We start from the raw sequence: 22,902 nt of genomic DNA, 5'->3' as shown, positions 1-22,902 counted from the left end.
AATGTGGAGGTGGTGATGGATACGAAGGGAGAGGGTCATGATCAAACTCCAAGCAGTTAGTCCAGAGGTCCAAAAAACAAACAGACATTCGAACAAACAAAGGGGCACCAGCATGAAGCGGCAGCACAAGCGCGCACAGCATACTCACGAGCATCCGATATAGATTTATGTCTTGCCCCCATGACTTCCATTGTAAGTATTTTACTGTAAACTGATTTTACAGTTTGGAGGGCAAGTCTAAATTCTTTTTTGCGGTAATCAACAGCATGCCACAGATGCTGTCGTTAGAGCTTAACATGTACTGAATACAAAACATTCTTGTAATAGTGTGCAGAGCACATTGGCTTGTTGCTCCATCACCCTCATGAAACAGCTGTGTTACACCTAGCTTGCTGTAGCTGGCATATTTCAACTGTACATGGAGACAAATCTCAAATGTGAAATTTTTTACATTTTAAAATTAGGTTGTTTCACATTTTTCCTGTCACTGTATGGGCCCAGAGAGCATAATTTCACAGTGTGAGCAGCTCTCACCAGCAGATGGCATCAAAGGTGCTGTGTGAAGCATCTAGAGTTGCAAAGCAGGATGAAAAATTTAAGTGGTTATTTTTAGTGTGAAGTATGATGTTGTCCTCCAAAAATTCTCTCAGTTTGCCTCTCATTTCTTTGTATTTCTTATGCATTTCTTTCTGTAGAGCCCTGCAGCCCCCCCTGTAGCTGATAACATGACCCCTGAAGAGGTAGGGTGACGAATTGGTTTATTTCCACTGCAGTTCAGACAGATGGCACAATTCGCTTGGCAATTCCTGAGCTATCTGTGTGCTGTCAATCACTTACTGTGACATCACAACTGAGATTATGGTTTATTGGGTTGTTCAGATCAAAGCCTGGGAAGAGGATGAGCTGGATAAGCCGATTGACATTGATCAGATCCGTGTTGACCCCTCACCTTTTCAGCTGGTGGAGAGAACATCTTTACATAAGGTAATCCACAATCGGATTGAAATTACATGTGAATTATGGATTATTATATTAAGGCTTTTTTATGTCTTTCCAAATGAATCATGAATTAGTCTTTTTTCTGTGCGAGAATGTCATTCTAAAGCTCTCATTATTTCATGCCCTCTGGGAAATATGTTTTACACATCTCCATAAAACAACAACAGCAATACTGGACATTCTACATTCAGAGGTTTATACATCCATCCATCCATCTTTCCATCCAATTACTTGTCCATCTATTCACCCACCCATTCATCCATCCAATTATTTGTCCGTCCGTCCGTCCGTCCATCCGTCCATCCAATTATCTATCTATCTATCCATCCATCCATCCATCCATCCAATTACCTGTCCATCCATGCACCCATCCATCCTTTCATTCATCCATCCATCAAATTACCTGTCTGTCCATCCACCCATCCATCCATCCTATTACCTATCCATCCGTCCGTCTGTCCATCCAATTACCTGCCCATCCATTCATCCATCCTAACATGTATAAAATTTTTGATTGTTTCAGACTCACACCTTGTTCTCTCTTCTGGGTCTCAGTCATGCTTATGTAACCAGTATTGGTAAACTGGTTGGGGTGGTTGCACTAAAAGAGGTAAAGATGACTTGTTTATCTGCTTCTACATGTATTTTCCCATACCCTATTTTTCTATCATATGTCAGTGTCTTTGGATGATTTTGCTCCTCTATCTCTCTTCCTCTCCCTCTCACTCCCAGCTCCAGAAAGCAATCGAGGGTTCGACCCGTAGTGGAGTGCGTCTGCGTCCCCCTCTGGCTAGTTTCAGAGATGCGAGACGCAAGGCCAAAAAGTCACCCCATTCCCCTTCCATCCCGTCCTCTCCCACACGGGACAGAGAGTTGTGGAGCGAGGGCGTAACTACAAGAGAAACTAAAGACGAGTCCAGTGGTAGTAGTCTCCAGACAGCTGGGAAAGAGCGTAATATCGCCATGGGCAACAACAGCAAAAGCAGCATCAGTACCTCTCAGGAGCAATTGCCATCACCTTCCACTTCCACGATCCCTCTCTCTTCTCTTCATTCCGTGCCTAAAGGAGAGGCAAATGATGACAGAGAAAGCGATGAGGAGCCTTTATAGGTCTGTTGTTTTTTTAATTTTTCTCAAATTTAGCCCTCCAGGGGGAGTCAAACCACATTATAGTGCTGCCTTTGAGCAGAGCATGGACCGTATTAGGTCACTGGAGCTGCACCATTGGACACGTTGGTGTTGGGGTGTTTTAAAAGGGATTCTCTACTCTACAGACAGAACGTTCTCTTTCTTTTGAGATGTTCTTATTCAATTACAGCCTTTTTTTTCTATACATTTGTATATATGGACAGTCTGTCTGATACATCTCACTGAATGTCTTCCCCCACTACGGATCCCAACGTTTGAATGCTGTACTTGGTATTCTCTGACATATAATCTAGAAAGTGAAAATGTAGAGTTGTTATCTTAAAGGCATAGATCATCCAAAAATTAAAATTCTGTCATTGTTTATTCTCATGTCATTCCAAGCCTGTTATTTGTTCTATGGAATACAAAATGAGAAATTTGGAATCTTCTGAACCCATACAATAGCTTTGTGTGAGAAATTTTAGTTATTTACTGAAAGTATTCCCTTCCACACACACCAAGCCCACATCTCATCCAGATTAAAAAAATGTCCACTTTTGTGTTGCGCTGAAAAAATAACAGCATACAGGCCTGAAAAGACATGAGGATGAAAAACAAATGACATAATTTAAATTTTTGGGTAAACTATTGCTTTCCATCGATCTGACCCTTTAAAATGACTTTCAGTGGTGTAACCTAATGTCATGTTTATTCAGTCATATTCAAAAATATTCTTGACTTGAATGAGACGATTTCATGAAGCACAATTTTTAGTCTATCTGACAAAATATTTTTTTTACATGGTAGAGAAACAAGTGCTTTTTGTAAAATGTAATCACTAAACATTCATTTTAAAGCTGATTTTCCAAACTGTTTACTACATAATTTAAGCTACAAAGTCATTATCATTAAATCTTCATTTCATAACTACTGATGAATATCAGATTAATTTTTATTTATACTTGTGTTGTTTTAATGGTCTCATTAGCATGCAGACTTTTTGTCCAATAAAGGGCATGGAAAGAAATACAATTTTGCTATGTCTTAAAAATACACAAAGTGCGCAATACTGCTTTGTTTGTTTCATTTATTTGTTTGTTCATTATTAATATTGGGAATTTTTTTTAAAGGAATTGCAATATTCTTGAGGTCAGGGAGGTCTTTTCTTCGTGCAGGACAAACAGATGTGTAAGAGAGAGAGAGAGAGAGAGTTCAAAGGATCCAGAGGGAGAGCACACTGGAAGAACCATCTTATTATAACCTTCAGAAAAGCATGCATAGATATATCACAGACCATTTCTTATATATGACATCTTTGATAAGCTCAGTCAGTCAGTACCTTAAATCAATGTATTTTTGTCTGTATGCCACAATTGGAACATGTTGAATCAATATCTGAATCCTTTACAAGTAAAAAAATCCAAAGTATTACTTTTTCTGAATATGATTCTTCCACCAAGAGGAGACAACACAGGGTTTGAATAACAGAAAGATAACATACAAAGGGCAAGAGAGAGGAGGAAAGACAAGTACATAATTTCACAGAGAGAACAGAGAGGTAGAACAGGGGACCGTTTACAGTGTCATGCCCACAGACAGTTTCGTAGTGAAAGATGGCAGTAGAATCGTACAAAAAACCCATTTGAAATTAGTTTATCTGTAAACACAAATGATAAACAACTACATCCAAGAAAATACAATTGGCTTTTTGTTATTATTTATTCATTCTTATATTCCTTATCTTGCATAAAAAGCAATAAAACAAGTCATGATATCACTCCTTTGGTTGCAGTAGTATGATCTGGTAACTTGTAATCGGCATTTCGATTAATTATAAGCGCAAAATCTTTGAGGCATTTTTCAGAGTTGAAGGATATCGGGGGAGATGACATTAACAAAATGATGATGAGGCACGCTAAAATGAATAAATTAAAAAAAATTGGATTGACAGTGAAATTAATAACTCTTTTGAACTGGTCAATTGTCAATAGATGCATGGTTGGAAAAAGTCATTTAATATGTCCAACCCTTACAAATTACTATACAGTATATGCTTTATTAAGAGCAAACTACCCAAAATCCAAATGTTGTCCCAGTTTTACTTCAGAATGCTGCAAGTATGCTTTTCTTTCAAAGCATCATCCATAGTGAAGCAATTTGGGGTTAAGCACTTTTGCTTAAGGGCACAATGCTGATACAACTTATGATTTCATTACCTCTTCACTTTCACCTGTAATTGGGATCTGAACTTTGTGCTAGTAATAAAGATCTTTAACCATCAGGCTACCACCACTCCCATTACATGTGTACAACACAATGTTGCAGTATAGTTCTCATATACATCAATTTATTTGTATGAAAAAAAGAAAGAAAGAAAGAAAAGGAAGCTTTTAAGTTTATCATTTTGCTTCATGGGTCCAAAAAAAGAAAAAAAAAAAAAGAAAAAAAAACAAAACCCAGAGGAAGAAGGATCACCATTTGGATAGCATATTCTCACCTAAACCAGTGAGAGCGATACCATTACAACCAAAGGCGCCTTCATCTCGAAATAACAAATAGGTATCATACAGGCTGCAAACTTAAATCCCTCCCCTATGTAATTTTTAAATAAATAAATGGGTACATATTATTTCCTGTGAGCTTTACATGACATAACCTCTAGATAAGAGACATGGATCAAACTTGTTAAATGGTTGGATTGTTACATGTAATATTAATGTAGGCTCTGTGATGTTAGTAAATGTAAAACACTGTAATTATGACATTCAATGAGATGTTTTAGATCTTAGCTTGTGGGTTTTGTAATGACAAAAAGCACATGCTCACAGACTCAGATCTTCCACAGGAGCCTGACAGTGAAATAATATGTACCCCAACATATACAGGAAAGAGTGATCACAATTCTGTAGAAAAATAAACATTGTCCCAACATTGCATAAATAATCAGTCAATAAATAAATTCATTCAAGTCAATACACTTGACATAGCTATTAACGCTATTTCTTCTTGCCCCAAGTTTGTATTACACACAATCATCAAAGGTGAACTCTGTCCTACAAAGAAACTGTTGCAAATCCTTGGTGAATCATGCATCACAATGCAGTATGATGTAGTTATCTCTGTGTTTCTGAACCGGACAGCCGCTCCCGCTTTGGGATGCATATTATGCTTCACATCCATTTAAGTACACACACACAGTCAACACAAAGTTTGTTGCATCATAGTGACTAATAATCAGGGACCATGACACCTGTGCAGTTCTAACTTCCAAATGGTCTGAGAGATGTTTATGAGGTCACTTTCAACACAAATTAAAGTCCATTGCCATTCTGTTGGGGACATTTTTCCTAATTGATATTTTGGTGAATGATATTTACAGTATGTGGATCGAGGTCCTATTTTTTTCTCCCTTGGTATACAGTGAAAAGAATTAGGCAGTGGAATGCATTTAATTTCTAAACAAAAACTATGACATGCTTTATAAAAATAATTTTAAAAAATCATCAAGAGTGGTCCTGAAAGTACATAGAAGTACAAGTTCTTACTGTAGTAATTTATTCTCTTTATTAATTAGAGTTTTGAGGTCCATCTTTCTCTTCTCACATTTCAATAATTTTCTTAATCAATGTTTTTCTCTTGTTTTTCAGTTAAAATATCTGGTCACGCTTTATATTAGGTGGCCTTAACCACTATGTACTAACATTAAATACATACAAGACTATGCATTTACTGTGTAACTACATGTTGTTCTGCAAAATTCCCACATTTGCTGCTACTGAAGTTGAGGTATGGGTAGGTTTAGGAGTAAGGGTAAGGTTAGGGTTAGGATTAGGGGTTAGAGTTAGGTTTTGGGGTAAGGGATGGGTTAGGGGTAAAGTTGTAATGCAAGTACTTTAAATGTAATTACAATGCGACAACATGTATATACATTGTATCAAATGGTTAAGTACATAGTAGTTAAGGCCAGCTAATATATTCTTTTTCTTGTTTTAAGCTTAAACTTCACAAAATTTGGTTAGATTTATGATTCAACCATGCAAAGAACAATTTACCAATGGTGTGAGAAAAATACATTTCATTCAAGATGTATTCACTGAAAACAAGGATGTTTAGATATTCTTACTGGAAATCAAGACAGATATACTAAATATGATTCAGTATTTTGAATTAACTTGATCTAGAAATTTGAAAAACACCCAGAAACCACTAAAACTTATTTACAGATGATTCCAAAACTTTGGGAAATATGAGTGGAGTTCCAATATTCCAAATCTTACTGTTTATCTAGATGCATGAATCAGAATTCTGCATATACAGGTAATGTAGGGAAGTGTGACATCTTTTCTTTTTCTGTCTCATAAACAATTAATTACCAATTCAAAAGGCATCTGTCCTTCACCCAGCAAACCATTGCAAGTACAAACAGTTATTTTTAAAGCACAATTCTCTGCTTTATGCAGCCAATCAAATCACTAAACACACTGAGCTCACAGAGTCAGCCTCAAGCTCAACTCAGTGTACTGAGTTCCAGTGCAAATATCTATACAGTGTTGTATAGAACTCCAGAGTACACTGACAAACCGCTTGCATGCCAAAAGACACACAGAGAAGAAAACACACCATGTTACAATCCAGTACTGTATAGAACAACATAGATGTGCGTTTGTGTATTTGTTTTTTTGTTTTTTGAAATGCCTCACAAATATAATAAAACCTTAAAATAATTACTAATGAGGACAGTGCGTACTCATAAATTAAGTTGGTAACACTGTACAATAAGTTCTATTCGTTAGCTAATGCATTAGGCATCGTGAACAAACAATTAACAATGTCTTTTTTACACCATTTATTAAACTTTGTTAATGTTAGTTAATAAAAATACAACTGGTCATTGTTAGTTCATGTTAGTTCATAGTGCATAAACTAATGTTAACAAATACAACTTTTGATTTTAAAAATTGATTAGATTATGTTGAAAATTAACCTTAACTAAGATTAACAAATGCTGTAAAAGTCTTGTTCATTGTTATGGAACCTTATTGTAAAGTGTAATCAATGGCTGTGTCTCGTTTGGAAGGCTGTGTCCTCCGGAGGTCGCATTTGTCGGCTGCATACGTCATCGAGGCTGTCTCGTATCATTTCTTCTTTTTTTTATATAAAAAATTAAACAAGACAGCCTCGATGACGTATGCGGCCGACAAATGCAGCCGACAAGTGCGACCTCCGGAGGACGCATCCTTCCAAACGAGACATAGCCAATAAGTTAAAGGTGCACTCAGAAATTTTTGTCTATGTTAAGATGGCCTATATGAACTTGACTGACACCTAGTGGTGTGGATGCAGCATCACATAAAAAATAGGTTTTGGTTACCGATCGTGGAAATGCACAATTCACAGTCAGCCATCATTTCATTATTCTGTGAGCGATAATAGGAGAGTTATCGAGATAAAAGTAGGATCTCAACATGTGTGATCTCAACATCTCAAAGAACTATCGTGCACTTTAAGGGAAACACTTTTTATAGAGGAAACAAATTGTTGAGTGCACCTTTAATAAATAGGCCAATCATGTCAAAATGTGAATGGAAAATGCCGAAAGCTGGGTAGGGTTAGAGTGTAGTAATTATAATTAGTGTAATTTAGAACAATAGTCTAAGGAAGGTCCTCACATGTATAAGGGTTTGTGCATGTCTGTGTATTTGCATGTCTGGGACTGTATGCAGTGGCGGTCCCACCCCCTTTCACCTACTCGTCCTCCATGCTGAAACACATGATTTAACTTAGAGGATAATACCAATCAAGGCCAGTTTTAAACATGGGCCATTAAAGATAAAGGAGTGTATGTATTTGTGTGCTGGAAGGGGTGATCACTGAAGAAGAGACTTTGTCAAATCTCACTGCACTGCCAAAAATATTTGTTTTGTCTGGTTTTCCAGTAAAAACAAGATATATTTACTAGAAAAGCACAACTATATAAGATATTAGGACTTATTAGGTTTTTAGAGAATAAATCTTGAATTAAGTTCTTACCCTATTGGCAAACAGTTTTTTTTGTGCTTTAAACATAAATCTAACAAAATTTGGAAAGAAAATGGGGGCCGAAAAATAAACTGAATTCAAGATATATTCTTTGAAAACAAGTCTTACCTAAACTTAAAAATTAAAAATGATCTCTCATAATTGATCTCTCACAGTAAGTATCTGTGTGGGACCGGAAGGGGGCGTGATCTGCGGGCATGGCTTGAAAAAAACTAGTTTATTTTACAATTATATATTAAGTTGTTTGTAGTTTCTTAGAAAATAATCATGTTATTATCATAATGGTTTATTACTATGGTTTATTGTCTTTTATTTATTTTTTTAAGTAAAGAGTGTCACCACTCCTTGCAAAAGCATGCACATATTTATCAGAATGTACTTCACATTTGTCTTCCCGAATTCCATATTCCTCCATCTCTATTGCTCCATTTCTGTCAGATTTTTCAGCATTCTCACCTCCTCCCCCCTTCCAAGGATTTCCTACTCCCATTTTCTGTCTTCCTCTTTCAAACATCCATAATATAAGGCTTACAAAAAATAAGATCGTTCAGGTAAGCAGTTCTGGTTTCCATTTTGGGTTTGAACAGTCAATTAAATTCTGTCACAATGGTATTTGATTCCTGAAAAAGGAGTTGATGTTGTTTGATTTTGCTGATTGAAATATCTGCCAAAACCAGCCCTAGTCTCACTCCTGTCATTTAGTTGGCTGCCGTGACATCAACAGATGAGGATTCTGACTCCTCCTCCTTCTCTTCCAGCTCCTCAATTACACATGGTGAGACATCAGAAGCCTTTCGCTCTGTGATTGGTTCTCCAGAGGCTTGACCTGGACTGCTTCCTCCTGTTGAGGTCACTTCCTCTCTCTGTGTCACTGGGGATGGAATTAATGTCACTGGTTCTGGTTCCATACAAAACGTTACCTCTTTCTCCTGGAAAAAAGAGAGTTATTGGATATTAGTCTATCTACAAACTTGAGCCATTATGTATTGTATTTGTGTGCTTGTTTAATTTTTTTTTTTTTTTTTTTTTTAAATAAGAAAAAATAACACACAGGAGTTTTAAGAATTTACTTTAACTATGACTCATACCTGACTGCTACAGAGCAAGGTGTTACTACAGAAAACTTAAAACAGGATTCATATTTTTCTTGTTGCTGACTGAAATAGCAGGGGGAGGTATTTTCTGTATTTTCTCCAAAGATTTTGCTGTTGACAAATTATAACACTCCTTGACTGCTTATTAGTTGCTCAGCATCATAACCCTTTGTGGAGCTGCTCAGCACGAAGATCCAATATTGTGCCCTAAAATATACAGTGAACCCAAAAAGTATTTGAACAGTTAAGAATATATGAATGTCAATGCATTTGAAAGCAAAATATCAAACCAAAAGCCACCTTTAGTTTAAAGGAATAGCACACATTTCTAGATTAAACATGTTTTATTATAAAACAATAGTGAAAAAATCTGGACATTTTCAGGTTGTCAAACATGGTGGAACATGTCCATAGTTAATATGATGAACTATATCTGTGTGACCTGACTTCATACATCCACTAAAAAGGACATTGGGACCAGTTGGTTAAAAGTAATTGCAAACATTTTTAGACAAGTATATTTACTTTTGAGATAAGGTCAAGCATCAGTTGTTTGCAGATGTCTCTTGGTTTGATATTTTATTAAAGCTGAAGTGTATAATTTCTGCCCCACTAGCACCACCAATTGCAACAACAACAAAAAAACAACAACATTGTTTTCAAACAGCTTTCCGAATATGCCTCCCTACTGCCATTGATCAATTAAAGGGATAGTCCCGCCCCCAACTCACACCATTGGTGGAGTCATTGTTGTGCAGAGACGGGTCGCTCAAAACAAACAGGATAATAGTGCCACAGAGACACACTGTACACAGTTTTTGAGAAAATTAACCCACAAATGGATTACTTATACTGTAGTTATCTCTGTATATTAAGAATATGAAACCGTATTTTAACCTTGAAAACGTTACACACTCCAGTTTTAACTAATTCAATGACATTCTACCATTTTCTAAATGTGGCTAAAGTGTCCAAATACATTTCAGGGCACTGTAACATTGCGCATTAATTTTCCCCCTCACCTTGATCTCTTCCTCCTCCTGGGCTTCCAGTAAAGGTGAGTGGTCTGTCGTCACCTCCTCTGTGGGGGCTACTGCTAGATTTCCCTCTACACCAACAGGCATGCCCATGTAGCCAACCATGATATCTGCCTGACAGGTCTCTGTTTGCCCCCACAGATCCACCAATGGCGGGTGAGTACGAGGAGGCAGACTATGGAATGTGCTGTTTGGAGTAGCTTGTAAAGAATGAGTGGCACTCTGATGTCTTTGTTCCATTATCTGCAAAGAGAGAGACCGGTTTGAGTTTCCATTACATTTACATTTTACATTTATTCATTTGGCAGACGCTTTTATCCAAAGCGACTTACAAGAGAGGAAATCATCTTAGGAGACAGTGGTATGAAAAGTGCTGTATTACAAAGTATCACTAGCATCATAATAGTATTCAAAACAGAATAAAGTGCAACAGAATTGTTTTTTTTTTGTTTTTTTTTAATGATTGGTTAAGTGCTCATGGAAAAGATGTGTTTTTAGTTGTTTTTTGAAGACAGAGAGTGAGTCAGCTTCACGGATGGAGTTGGGAAGGTCGTTCCACCAACGTGGTATGATGAAGCTGAAAGTCCGGGAAAGTGTTTTGGTGCCTCTTTGTGTTGGTACAACAAGGCGACGTTCCTTAGCCGACCGCAGACTTCTAGTGGGCGCGTAGCTCTGCATAAATGATTTTAGGTATGCTGGAGCAGACCCAGTAACAGTTCTGTATGCCAGCATCAGAGCCTTGAATTTGATATGTGCATCAACCGGTAGCCAGTGGAGAGAGACAAGGAGTGGTGTAACATGTGCTCTCTTTGGTTCATTAAAGACCAGACGTACTGCTGCATTCTGGATCATTTGGAGGGGTTTAGTTGCACATGCAGGGAGGCCTGCAATGAGAGCGTTACAGTAGCCCAGTCTAGTTATGACAAGTGACTGGACAAGCAGTTGTGTGGCATGTTCAGAGAGGAAGGGTCTTATCTTAGAACTAAAAGAACCCTACTTTTGCAATGGCTGATGAGATTTTTAGTGTTTGATTCCTCATTTGCTTCAGCTTCCTTTGCTTAATTACTGTGATAATCAGGTCTGGCTCGTCCATATGGGCAGGTAGGGCAGAGCCCCACCTAAATATTCATCCCTATGAAAACATAGATCCATACTATAAACTGCTAATAACGTAATTTGTTAACCTGCAATGTGTTCAAAATGCTGACATATGTATTTAAAAGCAGGACTAGAATAAGTTTTTCTCTATTTTTAAGTAGTAATGTAGCTGAAACATCCAATACACTGTATTTGATATAGATATATGGCCATGTGGAGCAGATAATCTGCTGCTCTCCCAAACTCCACAGCACCCCTCATTTTTACAATGGAAATCTGTGGTCAAATATGATACTGCAATGAGCCTCATTAGCTGCTTTTCCACTTTCGGGCCAGTGTGAACCAGGGCCATAAACTGGTCAGCCGGGGCCAATAGCCTCTGCAGAGCCGGCTCTGTAGCCGGCCAGAGTGCAACAGTTATAAAAAGGAGTGGGCAGGGTGTGTGGTGTCCAGAGTGAATCTACCTGCACATTTTCCTCAATCTGGAGACCTACGGGGGGGCACCAATAATCCTCTCAGCAGTCCTGACTGTCCTTTGTAGTTTCCTTCTGTCTGATTTGGTGGCTGAACCAAACCAGACAGTTATAGATGTACACAGGAAAGACTCAATGACGGCTGAGTAGAACTGAGTCAGCAGCTCCAGTGGCAGGTTGAACTTCCTCAGCTGGCGAAGGAAGTACAACCTCTGCTGAGCCTTCTTCACAATGGAGTCTATGTGGGTGTTCCACTTCAGGTCCTGAGAGATGGTAGAGCCCAGGAACCTGAATGACTTCACTGCTGCCACAGTGCTGTTCAGGATGGTGAGGGTGCTGGGGGATTTCTCCTGAAGTCCACTATCATCTCCACTATTTTGAGCGTGTTCAGCTCATGGTTGTTGTGACTGCACCAGACAGCCAGCTGTTCAACCTCCCATCTGTATACAGACTCATCACTGTCGCGGATGAGGCCAATGACCGTGGTGTCATCTGCAAACTTCAGAGCTTGACATAGGGGTCATTCATGTACAGGGAGAAGAGCAGTGGAGAATAACAGTTGGTGTTCAGTGACTGTGGCCTCCATGCTTTTTCAGTTTGTCCAAGCCAGCACTTCGGAATGGGGTACACGGTCATGCCATGTGATCCCCAGGATTCGCTGCAGGCATCTTATATGTAAACGCTCCAGCAACCTTAGGTGGCGACTGTATGTGGCCCAGGCTTCACAGCTGTATAGGAGAGTGATGATGCAGACGGCTTTATAGATGGTAACTTTGGTATGCAAGTGGAGGTGCTTGTTTTGAAAGACCTTTCAACGGAGTTTGCCAAAGGCTGCAGAGGCTTGTTTTATCCAGGTATGGATTTCATGATCAATGTTGCAGCCCTCTGATAGGATGCTACCCAGGTATTTAAAAGATGGAACTATTGTGAGTGGTTGATGTACTATGGTGAAAACAGGCATAGTGAATGGGGGGCTGGTCCTCCATTGGCATATCACCTCAGTCTTGGTGGTGTTGACTGAAAAGCCCAGTCTGCTGTAGGCCTTTACAGCAGCAGCAAGGATGGTTTTCAGGTCTTCTGGGGAGTGAGCCATAAGCGCGCAGTCATCAGCATACTGCAGCTCAAGGACCTGCACTGCTGTGACTTTGGTGGTTGCCTGGAGCCTTTGGATATTAAAAAGGTTTCTGTCTAGCCTGAAGTCTAGAGTGATCCCACTACTGCTTTGCAGCTCATCATGGAGAAGTTTCGTGACACATAGGAGGAAGCTATTGAAGAGTACTGGCACCAACACACACCCTTGTCTTACCCTGGTGCGTACATTAAAGGGCCCCGATTCCTGTCCCCCTATGGTCACATGGGCCACCATCCCATCATGGAATTGTGACAGGATGTTCACAGATTTTCTTGGGCAGCCAAATTTGATTAGGATGTCCAAGAGTAGCTCTCGATTCACAGTGCTAAAGGCTTTGGAGAGACTGACAAATGCCATGAAATGGTCCTGATGCTGTTCGTGGCACTTTTCTTGAAGCTGTCCAATCATGACCACAGTACTCCAGTTCATCCTGAAGCCACACTGTGACTCTGGCAGCAGATGTTCTGTTAGGTTTTCCACCAGCCTACATAGCAGGACCTTACCTGCAAAAGCTAGCAGCGATATGCCACAACTGTTGCCGCAGATGTGTTTGTCACCCTTGTTTTTGTAGAGAGTGACAATGTTGGCATCCTTCCATTGTTAAGGGACACTCTCCAGGTCCCAGACCTGCAGGGTGTATTGGTGGATCATCCTGGTACACAAGTAGCCACCATGTTTGAGGAGTTCTGCTGGGATACCATCACTGCCAGGGGACGTGTTGTTTCTGAGGGAGTTGATGGCTGCTAGCACCTCTTAAAAGGTTAGTGAATGGTCAAGGACTTGAATGAGTAGCCGATTAGGCAGCTCTTCCAGGATGGAGAGATCAGTTGGTAAGTGTTGGTTAAGGAGGGCTTCAAAATGTTCAGCCCACCTTGCCAAGCTCTGTTTTTGGTCTTTCAATATTGAGAGACCATATGCTGCTTTTAGAGGTGTGATGGAGCAGTTCCTAGGGCCATATATGGTTTTTATATAGTTGTAGAAATTCTGCATGTCTTTTCTGTCAGCATATGATAGAATTTCTTGAGCTTTGTTCATCCACCATGTATTTTGTAGAGTGCATAAGGTTTTTTTTACCTCCTTTTGTGCTGTTTTCCACTGCTGCTGGAGGATGATGGATGCAGGGCAGTTGAGAGTAGGCCAGTGTGCTCTGCACATAGTTTCCAGCAGGAACATGATGGTCTCTGATTTCTCGTCAAACCAGTCCTGATGTTTTCTAGCTTAATATCCTATAGAGTCGACTGCAGCTTTATGTAGCACTGTGGTTATGCAGATCCATTTCTGATCCATGGAGTTATCGGAGCACAGAATGGCCTCAACATCTGGTGCCCTCATACCTACGGAATGACGGTACATGTTCCTTGATGGGGTTAAATTTAACAACACAGTTCAGCTGCTCTTTAGTAGATTTCCTTAGATGCTGTGGGGGGCACACTGATGTGGAGCTTGGTCATGATCAGGCAGTGATCCATCCAGCATTCTGCACCTTTCATGGCCCTGATCAACAAGACATTGCTTGTGTCAACACGTCTTTTTATAATTTAATCGATCAGGTGCCAGTGTTTGGATCACGGGTGCATCCAAGATGTTTTGTATTTGGAATTCTGCTGAAACAGTGTGTTCGTAATGGCGAGGTCATGCTCTGCACAGAGTGTTAGCAACCTCAGGCCATTCGCGTTAACCTGCCCAACACCGTGCCTACCCATTACTCCACTCCATATATCTCTGTTTCTTCCCACCCTAAAACTGAAGTCAACCAGAAGAAAAATCTTGTCATTCCTGGGGATACGGTGAAGGGCATCATCTAGTAGCTGGTAGAAGCCGTTGTTCACACTGTTGTCTGTTGGCAGTATTGGCGCATATGCACTTAGCATATGAGTAGTATAGTGTGCCTTTGCTAGGAGGATACGGAGGGTCATCAGCCTCTCACTTATTCCAGTGGGTGTTTCAGTGAGGTTGGGTAGAAGGCTGTTCTTGATTGCCAGTACCACACCATGCTGATGTTGTCCACCAGGGGGGTAGACTCTCCAGAAGAAGGTGTAACCTCCTCTCTCTTCTTTCAGAGAACCTTCATCCTTAAATATGGGAAACACATATGCTCTTGTCTCGCTAAGAGCAGCGATGTCCACATTGTAGTGCTTCAGTTCCTCAGCAATCAGCATGGTCCTTCGGTGAGGTCTATTGCTGTCGCTATCCAGGAGAGTCCTGACATTCCATGTTGCCAATCTGAAAGGGATCCTTTTCTTATTTTGACTGCAGGGTGGAATTCCCTGTATGCATGGTAACCTACCCAGGAGATGGTAGAGTGGGCAATTTTTAGGCCACCTTTTCTAGGCCCTTCCCCTGTTGGGCATGAGCAGTGCGATCCCTAAATAGGGCTGCTCAGTCGCACGGGGGTCTGCCAAAAGCAGCTGCTACTCAACCCCAGCTGCTAGCGACCATATACCCCGTGCCACTGATGTGCAGGGTTCTAACTTGGAGATCTTAGGCCATTCCTCCCTGCTCCCATCGCCTGGCACCCCATCGCTGCCAGACTTCAACTGGATGTGAGGTCAGATATTGTACACCGTGGTCAGAGGTGGAGACCTACGCAAAGAGGTTTTTTAGAGTGCCACAGGGGGTGTGCAGTCCCCAGTAGCACTATCTTCGCCATGTGAGGTAGATCCCGGTGGCAAGGGGGAAACCCAGGACAACCAGTCCCCCAACATTGCTGCAGGAGGCAGCTGGAGCTCCAGTCTGTCGAAGGACCACTTAACATGTGCCGCCAACACATTGCTTTTAGCCTTGGCATGCACTAGCACACTCTCATTTTGCCCAACAGTGTAAATGCGGCTATTGAGACCCATTTGGGCAGAAATTAATCTGCCCATAAATGTAGTGCGTATTATGTAGTCCCTGTATTAGTGCGCAGCAGCAATGTAACAGACTGTGAACATGGCGAGCGTGATCGATGAACGTGTATGTAAAAGCATTGTTCTATTGTAAATTCAAGACAAATTGGCCATCAAACAAAGGTCATCACAAGGCAAACATAAAAATAGTTTGGCAATCAAAAGACAAGTGTATGTGATAACTAAGACATTGTATGTATTGTATTATGGAAAATTGTGTCAAAAAGCCTTGGCTCTTCGTTTCGCTGAACTAAATAATACGTTGTGTTTCCCATATTTAAGTGCCAGCAGCCATAACACCCTGCAGCTCTCGCCCACTAAAGCTAGCAGGGTTGAGCCTGGTCAGTACCTGGATGGGAGACCTCCTGGGGAAAAATAAGGTTGCTGCTGGAAGAGGTATTAGGGAGGCCAGCAGGGGGTGCTCACCCTGCGGTCTATGTGGGTCCTAATGCCCCAGTATAGTGATGGCGACACTATACTGTAAAAAGGCACATCCTTCAGTTAAGATGTTAAAGTGAGGTCCTGACTCTCTGTGGTCATTAAAAATCACAGGGCACTTCTCCTAAAGAGTAGGGGTGTACCCCAGTGTCCTGTTCATATTCCCCCCCATTGGCCGTTATCTATCATGGCCTCCTAATAATCCCCATCCCTGAACTGGCTACATCACTCTACTCTCCTCTCCACCAATAGCTGGTGTGTGGTGAGCATTCTGGCACGCTATGGCTGCTGTCGCATCAACCAGGTGGATGCTACACACTGGTGGTGGGAGAGATTCCCCCTATACTATGTAAAGCGCTTTGTGTGCAAATAAATGCACTATATAAATGTAAGGAATTATTATTATAATTATTATATTTACTTTTTCATTCTTATTTAGCAAGGGAACAGAGATGTTCTTGGCATGTAGATAGTTCTGTTTATTTAGACTGCTATTTCATCATAGCTTTCTCTTCCTCTACTCTTTGGGTTTCTTCAACAACACAACATTATAAAACAACATTTGATTAAGATTTTGATCTTCAACAAGTCAACATTCTAATATAAAACATTCTTATTTAGAATATCAGAATCAACATTATGTTCTAAGAGTGCTGCTTTGTGGTGGAATAATGAGTTGGAGTTGAATATTGTAAAAAAAAAAAAAAAAATTGTGGTTATACATAATCTATAGTGAGCAAGGTCTGCCCCACCTATATCTGTGGTCACGAGCTGCTACTGGTGATGATTAGTGACTTCTGGTTAATGTCTGAATGATGGAACCTGATTAATGAATTTAATGCTCTTGTTGCTGATACTGTAGTGGCCATTGTTGAAATGACCACTGGGAATTGTACTAATTCAAGTCTAACCTTACGCTGTAGTTGAAAAAGAGCAAGTGCTGTAACTGACTTGTTCTTGATACTAACATAGAAGGACCTTTTTGACCATTACACTGTCTCACTGTTTTTTAGTGTCTTGTACATGAGCACTGCATTTTTAAGATGCTGTGTCAAGTTAAAACTATAACTTTTAAAAATTATTTACAATTTCAAAATTTAGCCCCTAACAATGTTATTTCAAAAGTTAGTGTACTTCTTAACCAAGCAGACAAAAGTATCAGTGAAGAGCTTGCTTGAAAGGAAATATGAGACAAGTAATTTTAAAGAAAACAAAGAAAAATCAAGGTAAATATAACTTGTGAGCAGCAAATTTGTATTGGGCGTCATTTCCAATCAAGCTGTAATTTTGCCAAATTTTGCAAAAAAGTTAAAATATTATTTAATTGTGTGTTTTTAGTGTACATAAAATGTTAGCTATGAAATAAGCCATAACAAGACAAATAAGTCAGACATTTTATTTAAAAAAACATTAAAAATGTCATTTCCATCGACATGGAATTTTATTGAACATGTGGTGGAAATGAGACTGTTTTGGGAAAATGAAAAAAATGACAAATCTCCTGTGATGCAAGTGTTGGACATTGTTAGTATACAAATAATAATAATAATAATAATAAAAATAGTCAGTGTGAAAAATGTTCTAACGATACTTCTTTCTAGTAAAATCAACAGTGCTAAAAGTACCCAAGGTATGAGAAACATCTAGTTGTAAGCTGCTTATATCGTCTGAATTCAGTCAGATTTACTTAGAGTAGTGTGCCCAATACATGTTTTTTTGACATAGTAGTTCACTCCATTATTTTATATTCCTTCATATACTCCATATTCCAATTGCCTATATTTCTATAGATTATGATGATAAATAGATTTACTGTGCATTTCCAATGTTTTCTGCTGAGTTCATCATGCTACACTCGGCAATAACCAAGCAGTGAAACACTACTTTTTACTTCTATACGCTGCATGAATGCTGTACCTGTTAAAATGAGTGGCAAACCAGGCTATGTGAGATTTGTAGTTTTATGTCTTATTTTTAGTAAATACAGCTGCTGTTGTTACAGAGGCAGACAGGCTTATGGGAGTTATTGTTTTATAACTCACCTGTTGCTGTTGATACTGCAGGAGCTGTTGTTGCTGGTATTGCTGGATCTGGTGCAGGTGCTGGAACTGCTGTAACTGGCTCTGATACTGCTGCTGCTGCTGCTGCTGGGACAGCAAGTGTGCCGCTGCATTTGGGTCATATCCACCCTCAGTCCCCACCGCCATGACATAAGAGCCAGCAGCAGGAGAGGCCACACCTGACTGCTCATTACAGATGGGCTCCCAGGCATCAGAGGAAGAAAGGCAGTAAAGACCTTGGGAGATGTAATTGTGAGGCCACACCTCTGCAGAGGAATGGTGCACAATCTGGTCTGTATGTGTGAATGAGAGAAAGAAATTGATTAGAGAGAGATTACTGTGAAAGAAAAGTGAGATTATGTAGAGAATCATGTGCATCTGAATAATGCTCTTCTTCATCATTTACTTCAAGTACTGCTGCCATGATCAATAGAAAATGTACACAAATTTTTTTATGTACTATCTGGTTTCCATGGGCAGCAATAGTGCAACGTTTATTTCACCAGGCAAATTGTGATGACTTTTGTGTATGCCAATCTATAAGAAGCCTAAATTACATAGTAAAGAAGCATGTTTGCACTAAAATGAATGACAATGACTTATACTGGTTAAAATGGATTGCTGGTGGTTTCGCCACAGGTTTTCGTGCTCAGATACTGCATGCAAAAGTGATGCAACTGTTTAGTGAGTTTAGCCCAAAGGGTAATTATACAGAAAAGTAACATTCTTTGGATTTTATCTTAGATTATTATTATTGTATTATGTGAGAAAAAAGAGCCCATGGAGTGATATGAGAGACATGAAACTAGCACAGCTATGTAGGAAATTTGTTGCATTCAATAATATTTGAGTGCCAGTGCCTCAACTGACCAGTCAGAATCAAGTGTTCCAGAGAGCCATGTAATAATCATTATTATTGATCAGCATCTTAAGGAGGACAAATGGATTAGTGATAAACATCTTCACAGGAAAACAAGATACAGCCGCTTACAACACTCCAGACATTCAATGAATAAAAAGGTTATTATCGTAGTACACCGGAGAAGTATAATAACGGATATTGCATTACATGTTTCATAATTTAATGGCTTCATGATTGTTTACTGACTGAATTATGTTACAGTCAATGCTCTTAAAAACACTTTTATAATGCTTTGAAAAGATGATACGAGCAGATGTCAAATATATTTTACCTCTCATCAACAACCAAGTGTTGAAATTTCAATTTAAATGTATTTTCTTTCTTCAAGCCAAATTCTGTGACTTTTTTCATTGGAAAGATATTTTCGAAATTGTAGCTGATTGTAAAACAATGTTGAATAATACGTTCACATTCTGTTTCTGATAGTGAAATCCCTTGCATCAGAATTCCCAGTGGCCATCATTGTGAAATTACAATGACTCATTTTACCCCTCAGGCTGGGCAGAAATGGGATTCTTTATTTATTGAGAAAAATGGCTTTTGTAATGTAGCACAGCAACACTCACTCATACACAGACTGTCCACTGAGCTGAGCTTAAATCACTCTTTTTTTATCTTCTCTATCTTCTGCTATCTGTCTCTCACTACAGTCTCTTCCACATGATGTGGATCTGGAAATGAGCCTGCACTGAAAAAAATAATAAGTTGAATTGGCATGATGTAGACTTCAGATTTGCTATTTAAATGTTGTTGTTTCTATTTAATAATTATTGTTAAATTGACTCAAATTTAGATCATACAATAACAGCTCAAATGAAGAAGATTATAACTAGGCTTGGGAACCGTTCTTGTTCAGAACCAGTTCCATTCTTTAAAAATACCAGAATCGACTTTTGGTTCCGTTAACGGTTCTCCAGCGTGAAATTTTGTGCATAAAACATACAGCGCTTCCATTTATAGTCCGGTATACAAGTAATCTTATACTGATACACAAGATATGAATGTCCAACTCAAAATTAATTAAGAACTGTTGAAATCTCACAAGCCTGAAGTACAACATTAGGCTACAAAACACAGACTAAACCAGGGGTATTCAATTAAAGTTCCAAGAGGTCCAGTCTCTACATTTCCGTCCCACCAAAGGTCCGGACAATGGTTGGCGTCAGGATTCAGACACCCATGCTCCATGTTCTGTCTGTTATTGACATGGGTGCATTGTGCTTATGTCATCTTGGCGGCATGCACTCACATCAATCGTTTATGTCTGTCTCACGACCACGGGCGCGTTTCGTGTTGCACTTGCGTTGCGCTGCGCAGCGCACCCGGGTTGCTAGCTGTCTTCACGTTGTGCTGAGTTTCGATCACTTCGGTCTGAGGTGTCGGGTTTGTGTTTGGCTGAACTCTTATACAGGTCCTGTCTCGTTTTGTCACCTGTTGCATGCATCGCGTGGTGTCTGCCTTGAGATGTTCGCTCAGGCTTTGTCTAGTGTGAGAATGCCGTGCATTCTCTCGTCTTTTCTGTCGGTTGGCATGGGCACATATTGCCTATTGTCTTGGCGATATGTGCTTGTGACATTCGGGTGTCTGTGTTTTTGTGAGAGCACGTGGCTTTGTTTTGTTTCTGTTTTGCCTTATGTCTCTCTGTCTTTAATCTCGCCTCCTTGTTTGCTTATTATTAGTTCATTAGTCACACCTGCCCTGCTTGTTAACCTGTTTTATTTCTCTCCCTATTTTAGTCTCCTCATGTGTGCTGTCCGGGGCCAGATGGGAAAAAAATCGTTTCTAGTCTAAAGGCGCTCTGGAACCATGCTAAATTGTCCTGTCACAAACTTTGCTTAGCTGAACCGTCTGAGTCATGTCAGACCCATAAAGATTGTTTCATTTTACTTCATTTTCGTTGAAGCAAAAGTGAGCAGTGTGTTTTAGCGAAATATGCACCGGCATCTATATCCATCTATATTGCTGCTCATTGTATATCTCCGCTACGGTCTTCTGTCGTTAAAATAATCACGTTTGCAGCTCTACTATGCGGCACCTCATGTCGAGGGCCGGGGGAGAGAGGTAACGCGTGCGGAGCACGAAAGGGCATTAATGAAGTGTATTCGATGCTAGAGAAAAACATTAAAGGATATAGCGCTGAAAGTGTATGTGTACACAGCGGTGTACACAGCTCCTTTGTTTTGTAGTGCTGCTAAACTAAAGTGTAGAAACAATACCCGTTGTCATGATGTCTCGCGGCCCAGATGGAACTAATCTGGGGTCTGGACCCAGACCGCGGTCGGCTAATTTGTGAAATGTAAAATGTCTCTGGAAGATGGAACTGTTACTGTTTATTTAATGATGACATGTGTCAGGGGCCTGGGTAGCTCAGCAAGTATTGACGCTGGCTACCACCCCTGGAGTCACGAGTTAGAATCCAGGGCATGCTGAGTGACTCCAGCCAGGTCTCCTAAGCAACCAAATTGGCCCAGTTGCTAGGGAGGGTAGAGTCACATGGGGTAATCTTCTCGTGGTCGCTATAATGTGGTTCTCACTCTCGGTGGGGCGCATGGTGAGTTGTGCGTGGACGCCACGGAGAATAGCGTAGGCTTCCACGCGTGCTACGTCTCCGTGGTACCGCGCTCAACAAGCCATGTGATAAGATGCACGGATTGACGGTCTCAGACGCGGAGAAAACTGAGATTCGTCCTCCGTCACCCAGATTGAGGAGTCACAACGCCACCACGAGGACTTAGAGCGCATTGGGTATTGGGCATTCCAAATTGGAAAGAAAAGGGGAGAGAAAAAATAAATAAATGATGACCTGTGTCTCTGTTAAATCAAGCAGTGTAGTTGCAGACATTGTCATATGAGCTGATTGTTCATATGACAATGTATAATTAAAGATATACAAGTTTTGTTGTAATAAGTGGAATGGTATAAAACAATAAATGAATTAATGAAATATGTTGTCACATTTCTTGTTGGTTTAGATTTCTTTATTTAAAATATAGTTAGGATCTATTATTGGATTGTATTTATGTCTCTAAAAATTCTGCAAACACACCTTTTACAAGAACTGTATTAAATTGATTTCTGATTGGTTATATCTGCTCTGTTGAAATCTGAAATGATCTCATTATTTGTTAACAGACAGCAGAGGGTAGTAAATACAATAAGAATTGCATTTCTCATTTCTAAATAATTATTTATTTGGAGAAAGGTAAAAAAAATAAAAAAAAAATGTACTAAAAGAATTACTGGTATCCTTACTGGAACCAGAATCGTTAAGAGGAATCGGAACCGGAATTGTAAAATCCCTTACTATTCCCAAGCCTAATTATAACCAATTCTATGTCAATCATTAAATAAACTGAATTCTCCACTGAAATGCATCTAAACCCACACTTCAGTTGCACATGCACAAGGTGATCTAAAATAAAGTTAACAGGGTCTAACTTGACCAAAGGGGACACAGATCACCCTAATGGTGACATCCCACAAAACAACTATTTGCAACAAAACAATATAAATAATATTACAAATGAGCTAAAACCTCTATGAATTTTTAATAACAACAAATTAAATGCCCCATAAGTTCCTTTTGACCAAGGA

General features: G+C 39.8%; 2 protein-coding genes across 6 annotated transcripts in view; one reads left to right on the top strand and one right to left on the bottom strand.

The window, feature by feature from the left end:
* LOC127453070 (chloride channel protein 1-like) overlaps positions 1 to 4,508 on the top strand; it is a 36,348-nt gene extending 31,840 nt beyond the window's left edge. For both annotated transcript variants that reach the window (XM_051719089.1, XM_051719090.1), the window contains exons 20-23: positions 696 to 740; positions 880 to 984; positions 1,523 to 1,609; positions 1,732 to 4,508. In XM_051719089.1, the coding sequence (XP_051575049.1) occupies positions 696 to 740; positions 880 to 984; positions 1,523 to 1,609; positions 1,732 to 2,109 (615 nt within the window). In that variant the 3' untranslated portion in view covers positions 2,110 to 4,508. The remainder of the gene's footprint in view (positions 1 to 695; positions 741 to 879; positions 985 to 1,522; positions 1,610 to 1,731) is intronic.
* Positions 4,509 to 7,300: 2,792 nt separating this feature from the next.
* Positions 7,301 to 22,902, bottom strand: part of LOC127453071 (protein FAM131B-like) — a 66,853-nt gene continuing 51,251 nt past the window's right edge. For all 4 annotated transcript variants that reach the window (XM_051719092.1, XM_051719093.1, XM_051719094.1 and 1 more), the window contains 3 exons: positions 18,369 to 18,679; positions 10,283 to 10,540; positions 7,301 to 9,095 (listed from right to left, as the gene is read on the bottom strand). In XM_051719092.1, coding sequence (XP_051575052.1) covers positions 8,865 to 9,095; positions 10,283 to 10,540; positions 18,369 to 18,679 — 800 coding nt within the window. In that variant the 3' untranslated portion in view covers positions 7,301 to 8,864. The remainder of the gene's footprint in view (positions 9,096 to 10,282; positions 10,541 to 18,368; positions 18,680 to 22,902) is intronic.

Source organism: Myxocyprinus asiaticus, chromosome 15 (assembly GCF_019703515.2).
Source record: "Myxocyprinus asiaticus isolate MX2 ecotype Aquarium Trade chromosome 15, UBuf_Myxa_2, whole genome shotgun sequence".
In the NCBI taxonomy this organism is placed as follows: Eukaryota; Metazoa; Chordata; class Actinopteri; order Cypriniformes; family Catostomidae; genus Myxocyprinus; species Myxocyprinus asiaticus.
Note: the sequence above shows the minus strand (reverse complement) of the source record. Positions and strands in the feature narration are given on the sequence as shown.